This window comes from Citrus clementina, unplaced genomic scaffold (genome assembly GCF_000493195.1).
Source record: "Citrus clementina cultivar Clemenules unplaced genomic scaffold, Citrus_clementina_v1.0 scaffold_4, whole genome shotgun sequence".
In the NCBI taxonomy this organism is placed as follows: domain Eukaryota; kingdom Viridiplantae; phylum Streptophyta; class Magnoliopsida; order Sapindales; family Rutaceae; genus Citrus; species Citrus x clementina.
In genome coordinates this window covers 762,814-779,594 of record NW_006262274.1, presented here as the reverse complement: position 1 = coordinate 779,594, position 16,781 = coordinate 762,814, and the positions used below count along the sequence as shown (strand labels likewise).

Genomic DNA, 16,781 nt, shown 5'->3' with positions numbered 1-16,781 from the left:
TATTATTAAAAATAATATTAACAATAATTAATAATAACTAAAATAATAAATTTAATAAAATTTAATAATATTATTATTATTAATTTTATTGTTAATTTTATTATTTTAGTTATTATTAATTATGTTATTATTATTTTTATTAATATTATCATTATTAACATTTATTATTATTATTATTATTATTATTATTATTATTATTATATTTTATTAACTTTATTATTTTAGATATTATTAATTACTGTTAATATTATTTTTATTAATATTATCATTATTAACATTTATTATTATTATTAGTATTATATTTTATTAACTTTATTATTTTAGTTACTATTAATTATTGTTATTATTATTATTAATATTATTAATATTATCATTATTAACCTTTATTATTATTATTATTATCAATATTATTAGTATTATATTTTATTAACTTTATTATTTTAGTTATTATTAATTACTATTAATATTATTTTTATTAATATTATCATTATTATCATTTATTATTATTATTTTAATTAATATCATTTTTATAATAATATTTATACATGTGTGTAGATATTGAAAATTACATTATTATTATTATTATTATATTTTATTAACTTTATTATTTTAGTTATTATTAATTACTGTTAATATTATTTTTATTAATATTATCATTATTAACATTTATTATTAATATTAATATTATTAGTATTATATTTTATTAACTTTATTATTTTAGTTATTATTAATTACTATTAATATTATCATTATTAACATTTATTATTATTATTATTTTAATTAATATCATTTTAATAATAATATTTATACATGTATGTAGATAATGAAAATTACATTATTATTATTATTCTTATTATTATTACTATTAAATTTTATTAACTTTATTATTTTAGTTATTATTAATTATTGTTATTATTATTTTTATTAATAATATAATAATAACAATAATAATAATGATAATATTGTTAATAATGATAAATTAATTATTTTTATCATTATTTTTATTGTTAATAATGATAATATTAATAAAAATAAAAATAATTAATAATAACTAAAATAATAAAGTTAATAAAATTTATTAATAATAATAATAATTAATGACATTTAAAATAATAAAATTATTTGTGATTTGAACAAGGGCAATTTAGGAAATATGAAAAAAATAGAAGGATAGAAAAGTAAATTTATATTTCATTCCCATTCTCACATTTTCATTCTCAACCTCCTATGGGAATGAGATTCTCATTTTCATTCCCAAATTATGTGGGACCCACATAATTTATTTTCATTCCCAAATTTAATTTTGTCAAATAAACATAACTTTAATTGACATTCCTTCATTTACATTCCTTATTCTAAGAAGTAAACACACAATAAATTTCTTTTTTGTTCTTTTCTTAAAAGAAAACAACAAAGACCAAAAGGTCTAAAAATAAGAAATAAATAAATAAAGCAATATTCGATTTAGGCCCAATTATGTGCACGCTTGGGCTTCTTTTCATTGGGCTTAGAGTATATCCACAATCAACAAGTAAGCGAACTGAATTATGTGAAATCGGGTTTAGCAATTAGAGTTTGAGCCTGATTATGATCCGACGAGAGTTAAAAAGACCGCGAAGTTCTGTGAACCCTTGAAGCTCCATCTACAATTTCGTTGCAAGCTCTCAACTTTTACTGATTCATGGAGCTTGGTGCCTCTTCTCGGGTTTTGAGCAACAATACTTTGCTCCGTTTTAGTCCAGAATCAACGTTTAGAAGAAGATACCAAGTCCCCGTAAACCCCACGAGCTTAAATCATCATCAACGCCGATTCTCTAATGCTTCTTTTCAGTTATCCAATTCATATTCAATCAGAGAAACCACTTACAAGAAGGTTATTTTTCTTTATTTCTTGTTTTCAGTTTTTGAAGTTTAGTCTTAGTTGACATTTTTTTAGAAACAAGAGTGGCAGTGAACTTTTTTCTTCCCTGTTAAATTTCTTATAGATGTGAAATTGGGAGAAAATTTTGCTTCTTTTGACGTGGGATTTTTTGGAATTTTATATATAAGGTTGCTTTGTTGTCTCAGTTAACATTTTCGGAGTAGCGAAGTTTAGTTCTTGAGATCTCTTTTTCAGAGAAAATTGTGATAATTTTTTTTTTTATTTTGATATTTTAGGTGGTTAACATGAGTAAGGTTGATTCCCGAGAGTTTGAGCTTTCCAGTTTAACTGCATTGTCGCCGTTGGATGGTCGATATTGGAGTAAAGTTAAGGACTTGGCTCCTTATATGAGCGAGTATGGGCTTATCTACTTCCGGGTTCTAGTTGAGGTACTCTTTCAATCGAAATACTTTGTTCTTTAGTTTTGAGATCATTTGATAAACTTTAAAGTTGTTAAATTCTCTTCTGCTCGTGGTGGTAGAGTAGTCACTTTAAATAAGATATAAAACATCAATTTAGCTTGGTAAACTTTATAGTAGATTTATTTAAGATTGGGATCACCTGATCTGCATGGCATATATCTGGGTTTATCAACATCCTTTCTCACTGCAAACCAAATGCTGCTTTTTTCCTTTGCGAGAAAGAATATATTTTGATTAGAAGGGATATTGAATTCTTACACTCACCTGGCAGATCAAATGGTTGCTGAAGCTCTCGAAAATTCCTGAAGTTACAGAGGTCCCAAGCTTCAGTGAAGAAGCTAAGTCTTATTTGCAAGGACTGATTGATGGATTTAACATGGATGATGCATTGGAAGTGAAAAACATTGAGAGAGTGACAAACCATGATGTAAAGGCAGTGGAGTACTTCTTGAAACAGAAATGCCAATCACAGCCAGAGATTGCTAAGGTTGGAATTTACGGCATTGGTTTGTTTTGAATCTGAGTTAAACTTTTTTTCCTTGTTTGAAAGAATTTGTGTCTATTTCAGGTTCTTGAGTTTTTTCATTTTGCTTGCACTTCGGAGGACATCAACAATCTTGCACATGCATTGATGCTGAAAGAAGCAATAAACAAAGTCATGTTTCCAGTAATGGATAAATTAATAAAGGCATTATGTGAAATCGCTAAGGATAATGCAAATGTCTCCATGCTTTCCCGCACTCATGGTCAGGTGAGACTACCTTCTGCCTATGATAAGTCATTTAACTGAACTTGATCCAAACTGTACATATTGGACATGTTTGAATAATTTCAACAGTCTGATACATTTTAGAACTTTCTTGCTTTCTTTTTCATCACTTTTGCTTTTACATTTCCAGTTTACATGTCTCTTAAATGGTTCAGTGGCACAAAGTAGAATGATTTTTTTTTTTTTTTTTTTAATACCTGCAGCCAGCTTCACCAACAACATTGGGAAAGGAAATATCAGTTTTTGCCATCAGGTTAGGCAGAGAAAGGCAGGAGATCTCTCAAGTTGAGATAATGGGGAAGTTTGCTGGTGCAGTCGGCAATTACAATGCACATCTTTCTGCATATCCTGATGTTAACTGGCCTCAAATTACAGAGGGCTTTGTAAAATCTCTTGGTTTGAGTTTCAATCCCTATGTTACTCAGGTCTTTTTTTCTGCATATTTTGTTTACCATTTATGTATTCTTTGCAAGATTAGAAGCCACTGGTTAATATATTCACTTTAGCCAAGACTCATATGAGCAAACAAAGTAATTTTGTTTTGAATTGAGAAATTTATTTTTACTTATTTGTATTTATTTATTATTTTTTCAGATTATATGTTTTAACTGGTTTTGCAGATTGAGACCCATGACTACATGGCAAAGCTTTTTTATGCATTTGTCAGGTTCAACAATATATTAATTGATTTCGATAGAGATGTGTGGGGCTACATATCTTTGGCCTACTTTAAGCAGGTAAGCTTTTGTGATGAAAGGACTGAGGTTTTAGTGGATTTTTCCTCATATATGATGTGAATGATTTCATTTTCCCCAAATTTGGAACAGGTAACTAAGGCTGGTGAGATTGGCTCTTCAACAATGCCTCACAAAGTTAATCCTATTGATTTTGAAAATAGTGAAGGTAATCTTGGCAAGGCTAATGAAGATTTATCTTTTCTCAGCATGAAGTTGCCTATTTCGCGGTGGCAGGTAAGATCTAATCTAACTTTACTTTTAATATTTTTCAACTTTGACCTTTGGCTGTGCCTGTTGCGTCAAGTCCCTTGGTATCTTAAGTTCAAGAGTGACCTAGAGTGCTTACACGATTGAAGTTGGCCTGCATTATGCGGCCTTTTCTTTCTTATGCATGCATAGATGGCAGTGAGATTTAGTTAAGAGGTGCCTTATTTTTTACAATAATGGATTTCTTTGAATTTGCAGCGTGACTTGACTGATTCAACTGTTTTGAGGAATATGGGCGGAGGACTGGGACATTCTCTTCTTGCATACAAAAGTGCATTGCAGGGAATAGCAAAGCTTCAGGTGCTTTATAAATGTATTTATTGAACTTACAATTGCTGGTACTTGGCATACACTTCTGGAGCAATTGCTTTTACTAATAGTTCCCAAGCTTGCATTATTTTAATTTGCTCAGCAGAAACCTTACGTTGCTGTTATATTGGGAAAACTATTTCTTCATATTTTCAGAATGATTTGTTCTGTGTTTTAGGTTAATGAAGCTCGCTTGAGTGACGACTTGAACCATGCTTGGGAGGTGCTTGCTGAACCAATACAGACTGTATGTAACTCTGATTCATTTGTCTTATCTGATCTTTTGATATCTCCAAGTATTTACATTATGTTTGCTGATTGGATATTTTGATGCTTTAGCTTCTGGAACAGATGCTAAGAGTAATAGTAGAAAAGGAGACCAGAGGATTCAGGCTATGTAGATTCATCTAGTAAACCCCCTTTCCAGTTCAGGAAAAAACTGATATATATCTATCTTAGTACTGGGAAATGTTTAGTGCTTAATGTTTTATGAATTTTTTTTTTATTGTATTTAAGTTGGAACTAATGTGGCTATTGTATGGGTTAGAGCTGATTGTTTGAATTGGTTTATTTGGTTCTTTGTGTATTAGACAACATATGATTTCCATTGTGTCTAAACCTAATTATGTTTTCCTCTCTTTAAGCAATCTGCCCCGTAATTGTTACAAGCTGCTAATTTTTTTTTTTGTAGGTTATGCGAAGATATGGTGTTCCAGAGCCTTACGAGAAGCTAAAAGAGCTAACTCGGGGAAAGGTTGTTACTAAAGAAAGTATAAGAGAATTCATCATAGGCTTAGAATTACCCGAAGAAGCTAAGGCCAATCTTCTAAACTTAACGCCTCACAACTATGTTGGAGCTGCTGCTGAATTGGCTCGGAATGTGGATGTAGCTGTGAATTTGGTGAACGGGACAAAGGTCTTAGAAACCGTGTAGTTGAATAATAGTTCCTCAAGAAGGATTATTGCTTGATGCTCGCTCATTATCTTTAAAGCTTGAATAGTGCCTCAGGTGGGACTTGGGAAGGTAAAAAAAAAGGGGGAAAATGAAAACCATTTTGTCCTTATAAAAGAACCTGATTGTAGTTTTAATGATTGTAATACATACTTTAGTTTTTTTTTTTTTTGGGGGGGGGGGGGGCGGCGGCGGGGAGGGAGAGTTTAAATTTGATGGGCAATGTTTATCCTTCATGCAAATTAGATCACAATGTGCTCATATGAATGGTTTCGATTGAAGTTGGTAAATTTTGACACGATCCGATTATTTAGCATGAGTATTACACGAATAAATGAGTATGAGTTAATTTTGACAAAATTCTCAAACTGATAGGGTTTGGGTTTGCAGAATCTTTTTTATGTCTAATTAGAATTAAAGTTCTTAACTTATTTACTCGATTAATAGTACGGTATTATTTTCTATTTTGAATTAATTTATAAATTTTTATTATTAAAACTCAAATATCGAATATGATTATCTTTTTTTTTTAAAAGATGAACATATACATAATGTTCCAATAAATTTTATATAGATTTAAAACTTCAATATTTTAAAATGTTAGTAGACATGTATATTTTATAATATCGATATATAATATTTTATATGTAATTTATTTCAATAACGTAATTTGTAATATTTAGTTAAACATATAGATATTGAGTGAGTTAATTGATAACTTATTTATTTTTTGTGTCGTGCTGATGTTTTAATATTTTTTTACACGATTATTAAATAGAATGTGTTTAGATCGAAATAAATTTGATATGATACAAAATTGATACGTAAAAACACACATTCCGCTGCCCTGTCTTGTCATCTCTAATTTCATTGGACTTAGTTTATGAGTTTTGCAAACTACGGGTTTTTGTGAATTTTCATTAAACAACAAGGATTACAGTGTAAATTACCTTCCACAAGCAGACAAATTCAAGGTTGTTTGAAGAAACACGCATCATAAGCCTTTTGGACGGTCTACCATTATATGAGTTATTAGAAAATTTTTAAAATATGCTCAGAAGTAATACATATGTATAATTATTATATATATATATAATAATTTTTTGATTCGGAATTATAAAGTGCGGGAAACGTTAAGGAAAATTTTAAAACCATAAAGTTTTAAAAGGTTAAAATTTAAAGCGCTTAAACCGCATGATTTATGTATTTTTTCAGACGTTTTCGTATTTTAAAATTTTAGATTGAAATATATATATATATATTGATATATGTATAACTAAATTTAATATAACTATTATTAATATGATTATTTTTAAGTATATATACATATTATTGTATTTCTGATCTATTCGAAAAATTTTCGACTTATTGAAATAAAAATATCGGGGACATGGACAGCAATTCCGCAAGGTAAAAGCCAAAGAGTCACAAGCAAATTTATTTTTGGGACAGAACTACCCTTTGATTTGCTTTTAAAGACCAAGCAAACACAATTATATATTGGAATCATGACATGAGTTCCTGTTGAATGGGCTGGGCCCACCACTTTTGCCATCCCCTGTCATTCGAAAAAAGCCACAAGACGAACCTTCCTAATTGGAAAGACGATGAAAATTTTGATATTTTTATTCATGTTCTTCGACATCCTTCTTATCTCTTCTATTATTATTCTTCAATGTCAGCCTCTCGGCTCTCTCTCTCCGTCATTTGTGAATTGCGAGTGCCTTTTTTTTTTATTTCATTAATGTTACTTCTGTGGCGTCACTCTCTTTTCTGTTTCTGGGGTTGATGGATTTTTTATTCTTTAATGGGATGGCTAGGAACCTTGATAACGAAACCACTTGAAAATTTCTGATATTACATGATCAGTTGATTTTTTTTTTCTGTCGACGCAGATGAGATTTTTGTGTTTATTTTACATAATTGTGTACGGAGATGGCTAGTGGCTTCTGATTGTGAGTCATGATATGATCTCGACTTAGCGTTCATAAATATTTAGTTTTGGTTCATAGAATGATAGAAATGAAACCTTTGTAAGGTTTCTTAATTTCTTTTGGAAATGTGTTATCTTTGTTTTAACTTACTTTTCTTTAGGTTTAAATATGATCGGCAAAAGAAGCTGAGATGAGATGCTGTTGTTGGCTCGTAGCATGGTAGATGAATGTTATTGTAAGTTTTAACTTCTATAGAAGATATCTTTGAATTGTTAGCATGATTTATTCTGTCTGGGTAATTGAGATTTTTATGAGTGTTTAATCTTTGTTGTTACAGGTGACCCTTCTATCACCCAAAGGGATCTGTAGATATGCTAGTTTTAACTTGAGCTGGTGAATGCTGGTTAGATTACCAAAATGTCAGCTTACGCTCATCAAATGGAGCGGCAGCTCTCCTCCCAGAGTCTCTCGAGTAGAGGAGGCTCTGGTAAGCTACACCTTTTAAAGTTTTTGGCATTTGTTGTTGACTTATAAGTATGCACACCAGCATTTACAGTAATTAGAAAGTGATCTAAATGATTCATTATGGTAGGTGGGGGCAATTTAGAAAATATGAGTGACTGATGTAAGTAAATAGTGGGGCTGGATTGAAAAATTCAATATACTTTTGCGAATCCATTGTCACTGAGATCTTTTCACTTAAGTTGTTATGTTATTATCAACTACCATAGTAGGTTTGGGAAGAATACGTGCTGTCATTGATTCTTTTATGGGATCAATGGCTTTAAATTGAATATATAAAAAATTGGCTACTTGATGATTTATATGTTCTCTCATTCATCTGCTACTTCTTGACCTTTTTCAGCTAATTTCACACGTCAAGCTAGAGTTAATATAGTTTTGAAATAAGTTTGATGGAATATTAATCTTGTTGTTTTCCTTGGGACCAGAGCATGGAAGCCAATATACGGTTGAGTCCGGGTTCTACATGACAACGTTTGCTGCAGTAATCTTCATTGGTGGTCTTATAACAGTTGGAGTTCTGTTAATAACCTTGCTGGTTACATTAGCTGTCATGTTGCAATCCTGTCAAAATAGGAGTTCCGGAGTTGTTGAACTTATGAAATCAAGCGGTGATAACAATTATTGCAAGCTATTTGCTCTACATGCCGAGCTTAACAGCTTGGAAGCAGATAACTTGCCAGAAATTTGCAGGGGTCTTGCTATTCGATACATCAAAGAAGGACAATTTGCTAGAGATCTAAACCTTTCAATACAGATTGTTGAAGGCTACTTTAATACTCTTACACCATCATACAATGGTCTAGATGTAGTTTTAATGGACATAGATGATATTTTCGCTTCAAGTTCCAAGTACAGTAATCCATTAATAGACAGGTAATTTTCTCGTGCCTGTAGCATATTTGCTGTCTTTGTGTATGTTGCCTCTCATTTTTTTGGTATGATTAGGATCATAAATTCTCTCTCATTTTGAACGTCTTAACATGCGACCATTCCTTTGTACTTGTTGCTTTTTCCTCTTTTCTTGTTTAGTGAAAGTACACAAGTTTCCTAGGGGACAAACTCTTATTTGCATATTAATTTTAAACAATTTGAAACTTAAAATTGGAAATTGTGCCCTTTTTTCGCTTCTCTTTACAGCCACTTCCCCCCGGCCAAAAACTACTTTTTATCTTTTCCTTTTCCCTTTCTATTCCTTCTCAAAAATCTCAAGAGCGCTAATGTCTTCTATAGAAGAAAAATTACTCAGATGAAAAGAGGTTCTATTTCCTTTTGGTATTCACGCTTGATAATCACGCTTCTGCTAGGTCTTAACTTTTTTATCCAAAAGAATGATCTGCAAGCAATCAGCATTTTCTCTGAGTCAATTAAATGATACTTCTTTCTCTTTTTCATTTCTTCCTACACAAAATAGTATCAGTTGGAAGCTGTTTTTTATTTCTCCCCCTTGCTATGCCAAAAGTGCCTGTGATCGTTGTAAATTACTTACAAGAAAGATTTCTGCTGCTGCACAGAGTTAATGTACGTGGGTATATTGAGTGCATTGAAGAGGCCAAACATCTGAAGCACATTTTTACATTGAAACTATTCATGAAACTTCAAGTCAGGGGATGGCCTGTGATACTTTTATCTAGAAAGCATGAGGGACAAAGAAATGCCACCACAGAGCTCCTTATTTCAGCTGGTTACAGGGGTTGGTCTTCATTGATTATGAGGTATTAATACGACGTTCTTTTCTTTAAGTCATCTAAATAATTTTATTATATTTTTAATAAAATGTCTTATACTTTCCAATTCTTTTTCAAACTTTGTCATGCTTTGGTATGGAATATTTGTCCTTTGCACTGGTCGGTTCTTTAATTATAGGCAATGCAGGTCTGCAGTATGAGTGTTTTTGGATGGGAGTCAATTTTTTATCTGTTATATGTGGTATGTGGTTTATAAAATAGTGGTATTTCTTATGATTAGAGCTTCTGTTTCGACCATGGTTACCCTAAACCCTTATCAGAGAATCTGAGCCTACATCTGAATCTATCTTTGACACCAGAATTTATATATTGGTAAGCTTTTACATATATATGCACTATTGAGTTTGTTTTTGAGATTTGGATTTTTAATCATACTGATATGCGGCAATGGTAAAGCTTGGGGTAGAATTAGCTGGCATGGATCTTAGGTTGGATTACTTGCAATATCAGGAAAAACTGTGCTTAAAATTGCTAGTGCGTTTCCAACCATTAAATGTGCCATCTCAATTTTTAGACGAGCCACGGATTTTCTAGCTCAGGGCTATTTTAATCCTTTTGTTGGTACCAAGGTACTCAGAGTTACAAACTCGGACATTTATGTATTTGCATACTCTTTGGAGTTTGTTGAAAATGGTTTGCATTCTTGTAGGCTGGACAATGAAATGCAAATGGATAGCCGCGAATACTTGTCTAGACGAAGGACGATATTGCAGAAAGAGGGCTTCCACATAACTGGTTTGATTAGCAACCAGATGGATGCTTTAATAGGTCAAAGTTTAGGGAAGCGTGTTTTTAAGCTTCCTAACCCTTTATATTACAGTTTTGATCATCACATTGAAAGTACAAAATTTCCATCGTAGCTGATGTTCCTTGGTGGCGTGCGCGCTATTGATTCCTTCTTTGTCATTGTTGATGATTTTCCAGAGTGGTATCGGCACCACTGATATCTTCTTTGTGCATTGACTATTTAATGATCTCCATCGCAGTTTGTTACTAGGCTGAGGCAATGAGTGATGAGTACCCTGAGTAGCCATCGCAGTTTGCAACTAGGCTGAGGTAGTGAGTGATGAGTCCCCTGAATTTACTGTTGTATATATAATTACAAATAGAAGAGTTTTCTGAGTTACCAGTTGATTGCGGCTCATCTTCATGTAATTCTAAACTGGAAATGCTATTTTAATCTGTTAAAACATAATCAGAGTAGAAAATCAAAATCGAAATTGAAAATAATGACCCTATATGACCAATGAAATTAAAAAATCGGTGGATTGCAGTACAAAATTTTGCAACCACGTACACTTTACACGCCTGAAGAGATTAACTTAATACAAAGGAGGACTAAAAGAATGCAGCCGCTGCAACCATGCAACTCTTACACTGGGCTCCTTCAATTCAAGGAAAATTTCTCTATATTCTATCTTCAGAAACAAATCTAGAGCAAACATGTAAAGGCTACTTCCCTGTTCTACCTCCTCCATCCCATCAAGACACTGAATGCATTCCCCAATACTGTAATTGGGTATGCCTTTCGTAGGCCGAAAGGTTATAGAACTTCTTTGAATCGTCACAGCACTTCCTGACTCAACATCATAAAGATGCTCTGTTTCTCTGTCCAGCTTTGCACAGCCTGGTTCATCTAAATGCAACTGGGAGGTAGCAGCACTATCATCAAGTCGCCTCCTTTTCCTCTCCAACTTAGTTGTGACTTGCTCTTGAGATGAGGTAGAGCCATCATTGAGCCCCCTACGCAGACTAGGAGTATCAGCATCTCCAGTATTTGTTGTCCCATCAAAGATGATTTCCAGTTTGTCAGTGCTTTGGATTTCCTTAAATCGAAATTGTGCTGCTTCAGAGTTTGCCTGAAACAATACTGTTATGCTAATTTTAAGCTTGAATGCATGACAAAACATAGCTAAGTTTTCCATTTAAATAGTATCAACTATTGTTAGGTCATTACTTTACCTTTATATAGTTCTCCCAATCTTCTTCACTTGCACCAAACCTCCTGGTATTTGAATCCCATTTCATATGACTCGTGCTAATTAGCTTACACCAAACCTTCCATTGTTCCTTCGTGGAATCCCAATGATTCTTCAGTTGTATCCTTTCGTACCTCAAACCAGTCTTTTCTTGGAATGATTCAACAATATTCCTCCAGCCCTCCTTGGTAAAATGTGTCCCTGGTCTATTTCCTTTCAATGTCTCTTGAAGGCATATGTCAATAAAAGTTTCATGCAAGGCAGGTAACCAGCTAGCTTTTGGCTTTGATTCCTTTGAAACGGATGCACTCTGTTCACTTGCAAGTCGTCTGCCACGTCTAGTATAAACTACAACAGCATCACTAGAACAGTCTACCCACTCATCCGGCTTTGCCGTGCGCGACTCTTTAGCATGCAACAGAGAAATGGTTGAAAAATTATTCTGCCCCCTATGTAGAGTTGGAAGTTCTGTGTCATCAGCACTTACTGAACCATCAAAGATGGTTTTCAATTTGTTGACATGCTGAAGTTCCTTGAACCGAAATTGTGCAGCTTCTGGGTTTTCCTGTGACAAAGAGAATGATGCTATTACTAATCCAGAATGTCTGAAGAAAAACAAACCTCCTGCACATCTGATTGGCTAATATACCTGTGCATATTTGATCCATTCTTCATCATTTGCACCAAATTTACATGTAACAGGATCCCATTTCATACCATTAGCTTTAATTAGCTTACACCAGACTCTCCACTGCTCCTTAGTGCTATCCCAGTGATTCTTCATTTGTTTCTTATCATACCTCAAACCAGTCTTCTTATTAAATGACTCAACAATATTCCTCCAACCCTCCTTAGTAAAATGTGTACCAGGTTTATTCCCATTTAATGTCTGTTCTAGACATGAATCAACAAATATTTCATGAAAAGCAGGTGTCCAATTGGCCTTTGCCTTTGGAGCAGATAAGCTAGACATCATTTATTCAGCTGCAATTGTTCTGATATTCACACAGCTATGACTGTAAACAAGATATGTTAACTTGCAATTAAAGACAAACTGATTTGCCTATCACTTGTTCTACATGCATGCAAGCCTCTGATTTGCCTATCATTTGTTCTACATGCATGCAAACCTCACATGCCAACATTTACATCTGGATCTACCAAAACACACAGAAAGGAAAAACTGAAAGCAGCAAGAAACTCCGTTCCATATCAAGTATCACCAATCATTATGAACAGAAAAGCATGACCAAATGAAAAATGAAAAGCTGAAAATCGGTCTTCTATGTGAACTGGTCAAAACCAAAGAAAGAGACTAAAATTTTCCCTCCAACAATACTATAAAACTATAAAACGTCATTCCAGTATGAGCACATTCCAGCTTCAAGGTGGGGAAAATAAAAATAATTCAGCCTGATTAGTTCATAGGAATTAACACACATTATCACCACCCAGACACAATTGAAATTGCAATTAATTCCCAGTCATCAACATATGAAGGGTGTATCACAAAACAGGAAAGAGCAACATCTTCATTTTGGTGGGAAAAATGCATTGCTAAGGCAGCAAAAGACTGGAAACATAACAATATTTGCAATGAAATTCATGAAAATATATCCCTATATTAGAATCATCCATAGCACTGTGAAAAATGGAAATTCTTGAAAATTGACGCCCAATATTTTTCTAACAAGGTTTTTCATGCAACTCTAAAATCCTACTCATATTATTATTACACCATTAAAGGAAAAAAAGAAAAGGAGAGGGGGGGGGGGGGGGGGGAGCGCCCACAGTGCTTCAACATAGTTTAGTTTCCTAACTAGAACATTTTCTCATAAAACAAACAGAAATTTAGGGCAAATAAGGGATTGTTTTGACGTTACTGCATTCAAAATCGCTTAAACAATCAAAGTTGACATGCACGGAAATAAAATAAAATAAAATGATAACAATTAAGTGATAAAATTGGAAATTTGTACGCTAGCAGAATATTGCAAAACAGAAAAAAAAAAAAAAATTAACATACCTGTAACGCAAAGAAAGCTGCATTTGGTGAATGAGAGGCTTCGAGAATTTTTGCAGGGTTTGTGAAAATTAAATGGTTTTAGCAGTATATACAAGACTCGTCTTTCCTTTTCTTTATCTTTTACTAAAGCGAATCCAAATTCCTCTTTTTTAGAATTTTTAATTTTTTCTGAAAAAAAAAAGGTGAGCAAGAATCACTTTTTTCATTATAACTTTTTTTTTTTTTTAAATTACTATTTCCTTAAAATCTTATCTGAGTTGACGAAGCTTTACCCAAACAAGGTGGGACGCGCGCAGCCAGCAGGGGCTTTTGATTGGCTTATTAGTTAATTGGTTTAGTCATAGGCCCATACCAAACACGTTACCCATTTGACATTCCAATTTTAGTTCATTTTTTGAGGATATTTTCATAATCTAAAAAAATAAAATACATTTATTTATTATTATTATTATTTTTAGTTGTTGTGATCCATTTTGGAGCAAAACTGTAAGTCTATAAACATTCAAAGATGTTGTGGCTGATATGCCAGTTTTGCAAGTAATTTACAACAGTGAAATGATACAAACCCCTGTCAAATTTTATAAGATGAACTTTTGAACATATACCAATTGCATTCTCGACGAATGTTATGGTTATAGAAAGATCAAAAGCAGCTAACTTGCATGCAATTTGCCCCAGTTAGAAGTGAACTGAGTTAGCAATTACCAGCACCGTAGAATCAAGCACAAAGCTCACCTATGAAATACACCCAGTTGGAGATTTGGCTCTCAGATGGCCGATCCTTAAAACTTCTCTTCTCTTTTGGTTTGGGGTTATTTTAATGGCCAATCACACTTAACCTCGATTCAAAACCATACCAAAATAAACAAGCAAAACCAAACAAGCACTCGAAACTTTCCAAAACAACAAGAAAACCTTTGAATCTCATCTATTCATGACCATAATTGATGTACAGGGGAAATTTGACGACTACCTTGCAAGAACTTTGCCCAAATAAGAATAAACTAACACTAAACAACCTGTAGCATATAATCATGAATAAACTCAACTGAAGCATACCCAGTTGTAGATTTGGATAGCAAATTGCCAGTTCTTAAATTCTCCGCTTCTTTTTTGAACCATCTTAATGACTAATGAATCTCAGCAATTCGTGGACGGTAATTGACGTGCAGTGCAAATTTGATCACAAATCGTCCAAAACACGCACAACTATCCAATTATGCGCACTTAGCTTTACAAAATCATACCGAGATGCACAAAATTGAACCTAAATTTGTACTAATAGCCAACAGAGAGCAAATTTATTAACAAACCAGTCAGCAAAATTTGTAAGACGAACTTGTGAACATATGCCAGTTCCAGTTTTAATCAAAGGAGCAATCGTAAGCAGTAAGCAAAACCGAGAACACAAAGTTTTCCTAATCAATTCAACAAGAATGTCCAAGAATCTCATCTCTATTCAATGGTTCATGACTGTATAATTGACGAGCATAGCGAATTTGACAAAAATTTTTCATGAAGATCTCACTAAGACACATCAGTTATGCAATTATGCGTAACATTAGCTTCACCAAATCAGACCTGAACTCACAAAAATTGAACCTGAAAATTGTACTAAAAGACAGAGTTAAACAACTCCAAAACAGAATAAAACCCAGCAATATTTCATCAACCACCTACCACAAGCTCCAATTATCGCCAGCACAGAGCAAATTCATCAAGAAACCAATCAGGAAAAACCTTAACAAAGCCCTAAACCCACCAACAGATTCAATCTTGCAAGCCCTTGAGAACTCAATCTCATACTTCTGAGTAAAATTCTGATGCAAAATCCCCCAACTCCTCTCTCCTTTAACTTCTATATCAACCAATTCATAAACGTACGCCTCTGCAACTCCTTCTCTTCTCAGCGGCGAGCCCATCCCAGATTTCAAATGCGCCACCAAACCCTTCAAGTACATTTCCGCCAATGCCGGCGTCGCGTCGACTTCACTTGCATCAGCGCCGGAGCTCGGCCACCCCGTCTCCGCCACGATCACCGGAATATTCTCATGACCCGCCACTGCCATGGCACTAATCACAGCATCCACCATTACGTCAAAAAGATTCGTGTACCTCACCCCGGTGATCAAATCGTCTCGGAAATTGAAAGGGTAGTTTTCGAACAGAGCAAACCCTAACGGGATCTCGCAGTTAAGACGGTACATGTTGTAGGGATAAACATTGACCAAGAAAGACGAGTTGGTGTCTTCCAAGAACTGAAGCAGCGGCTTCATGATGAGACTCCCAGCGGGCTCTTGAAACTGAGCGGATGAAGGGGGAAACGACGTCGTGATGATGTTGAAGAAAGAGAAAGTGGTGGAGACGGGGATCTTTTTGATGCCGAGATCGTGGAGGGCTAAATGGACATTTCTCACGGCGGGGAGAAGGAAGGGGGACAAATCCGGCGTCGTATCGAAGATGTCGTTACCGACGGAGATGAGTGATATTTTGGAGCGCGGGTAGAAGGGGAGGACGTGGCGGTAGAGCCAGCGCTGGGCTAACGTGCGGTTAGCGGCTAACGTAGGCACGAAGGCGTTGGGAATTGAGAGGAGGATGGTGGTGTTTGTGTAGGCGAAGGCTCGGATTAGCGACGGGTCGGAGTTTGGGAGGCGGACGGCGGGGATGTTGAGGGATGTTACGATTGATGCGACGCGATCCGGTGGAGGCGGAGGTGGGGGATGGGGGTTTGCGATGGTGGGGGCCAGTATGGGGGGCGCGTAAGTGACGCCGATGAGGGGGCGTGAGGAGGAGGTTGAGTGGAGGAGAGAGAGGACGATGAGGAGAGCGAAAGCCAACGAAGAAGAAGAAGCCATTGATGAGCTTCTTGGATTCTAGAGAGAGAGAGAGAGAGTGCGTGTGTTTGTGTTTGTTTGTTGCGGGTGTTAAACGAATGGGGCTAGTGAGAGAGTGAAAGGTGGTTTCGTTCTGTTAGACTTGGCGGGAAAGAGTGACTGGGTGCTAATTGGTTGTTTTATTGTAATTGTTCACTTCTTTAGCTGAGCCGTTTGATTGGCGATGACTGATGGACGTTAGGCAATCGGACGGTCAAGATGCCGGATGGAGAACAGGTTGCTTGCGTCGCGGTGAGATAAGTGCATTCGGTGCATTTCAGTGGGAGACGAGAGTTAAATGCTATTGTACGCATGATGCTGT

General features: G+C 34.5%; 4 protein-coding genes across 7 annotated transcripts; 2 read left to right on the top strand and 2 right to left on the bottom strand.

Moving 5' to 3' along the window:
- Positions 1 to 1,570: 1,570 nt before the first annotated feature.
- Positions 1,571 to 5,558, top strand: LOC18045351 (adenylosuccinate lyase). Its single transcript, XM_006435602.2, has 10 exons — positions 1,571 to 1,873; positions 2,158 to 2,310; positions 2,615 to 2,830; positions 2,912 to 3,094; positions 3,316 to 3,537; positions 3,733 to 3,849; positions 3,940 to 4,083; positions 4,315 to 4,416; positions 4,604 to 4,672; positions 5,117 to 5,558. Exons 1-10 carry the CDS (start codon positions 1,682 to 1,684, stop codon positions 5,357 to 5,359), a joined length of 1,641 nt encoding a protein of 546 aa, XP_006435665.1. The 5' UTR covers positions 1,571 to 1,681; the 3' UTR covers positions 5,360 to 5,558.
- A 1,338-nt stretch (positions 5,559 to 6,896) lies between these two features.
- Positions 6,897 to 10,713, top strand: LOC18045349 (uncharacterized protein At2g39920). Of its 2 annotated transcripts, XM_024185545.1 has the most exons (6): positions 6,897 to 7,332; positions 7,472 to 7,546; positions 7,649 to 7,798; positions 8,262 to 8,709; positions 9,348 to 9,548; positions 10,231 to 10,713. In XM_024185545.1, the coding sequence occupies exons 3-6, from the start codon at positions 7,729 to 7,731 to the stop codon at positions 10,439 to 10,441; spliced, it is 930 nt and encodes a 309-aa protein (XP_024041313.1). In that variant the 5' UTR covers positions 6,897 to 7,332; positions 7,472 to 7,546; positions 7,649 to 7,728; the 3' UTR covers positions 10,442 to 10,713. The 2 variants fall into 2 exon arrangements, with proteins under 2 accessions (XP_024041313.1, XP_006435663.1); XM_006435600.2 differs by having other exon boundaries at positions 6,897 to 7,546.
- Positions 10,714 to 10,782: 69 nt separating this feature from the next.
- LOC18045348 (L10-interacting MYB domain-containing protein) lies at positions 10,783 to 13,777 on the bottom strand. Of its 3 annotated transcripts, none has more exons than XM_024185543.1 (4): positions 13,587 to 13,777; positions 12,210 to 12,576; positions 11,544 to 12,125; positions 10,783 to 11,440 (listed from the first exon to the last, which is right to left on the bottom strand). In XM_024185543.1, the coding sequence occupies exons 2-4, from the start codon at positions 12,534 to 12,536 to the stop codon at positions 10,904 to 10,906; spliced, it is 1,446 nt and encodes a 481-aa protein (XP_024041311.1). In that variant the 5' UTR covers positions 12,537 to 12,576; positions 13,587 to 13,777; the 3' UTR covers positions 10,783 to 10,903. The 3 variants fall into 3 exon arrangements, with proteins under 3 accessions (XP_024041311.1, XP_024041312.1, XP_006435662.1); XM_024185544.1 differs by having other exon boundaries at positions 12,210 to 12,555; XM_006435599.2 differs by lacking the exon at positions 13,587 to 13,777 and having other exon boundaries at positions 12,210 to 13,578.
- A 1,405-nt stretch (positions 13,778 to 15,182) lies between these two features.
- Positions 15,183 to 16,501, bottom strand: LOC18045347 (glucan endo-1,3-beta-glucosidase 7). The gene has a single exon (XM_006435598.2). The coding sequence runs from the start codon at positions 16,439 to 16,441 to the stop codon at positions 15,263 to 15,265; it is 1,179 nt and encodes a 392-aa protein (XP_006435661.2). The 5' UTR covers positions 16,442 to 16,501; the 3' UTR covers positions 15,183 to 15,262.
- Between the last annotated feature and the right edge of the window lie 280 nt (positions 16,502 to 16,781).

Excerpts from the sequence above, each read along its gene's own strand:
- LOC18045348 (XM_024185543.1), bottom strand. The coding sequence starts at position 12,536 with ATGATGTCTAGCTTATCTGCTCCAAAGGCAAAGGCCAATTGGACACCT. Across the intron at positions 12,126-12,209 it reads AATGGATCAAATATGCACAG|GAAAACCCAGAAGCTGCACA; the intron begins GTATATTAGCCA and ends TCTTTGTCACAG. Across the intron at positions 11,441-11,543 it reads ATTGGGAGAACTATATAAAG|GCAAACTCTGAAGCAGCACA; the intron begins GTAAAGTAATGA and ends GTATTGTTTCAG.
- LOC18045347 (XM_006435598.2), bottom strand. The coding sequence starts at position 16,441 with ATGGCTTCTTCTTCTTCGTTGGCTTTCGCTCTCCTCATCGTCCTCTCT.
- LOC18045349 (XM_024185545.1), top strand. The coding sequence starts at position 7,729 with ATGTCAGCTTACGCTCATCAAATGGAGCGGCAGCTCTCCTCCCAGAGT. Across the intron at positions 7,799-8,261 it reads CTCGAGTAGAGGAGGCTCTG|AGCATGGAAGCCAATATACG; the intron begins GTAAGCTACACC and ends CCTTGGGACCAG. Across the intron at positions 9,549-10,230 it reads TGGTCTTCATTGATTATGAG|GCTGGACAATGAAATGCAAA; the intron begins GTATTAATACGA and ends GCATTCTTGTAG.
- LOC18045351 (XM_006435602.2), top strand. The coding sequence starts at position 1,682 with ATGGAGCTTGGTGCCTCTTCTCGGGTTTTGAGCAACAATACTTTGCTC. Across the intron at positions 1,874-2,157 it reads GAGAAACCACTTACAAGAAG|GTGGTTAACATGAGTAAGGT; the intron begins GTTATTTTTCTT and ends TTGATATTTTAG. Across the intron at positions 3,850-3,939 it reads CTTTGGCCTACTTTAAGCAG|GTAACTAAGGCTGGTGAGAT; the intron begins GTAAGCTTTTGT and ends AATTTGGAACAG.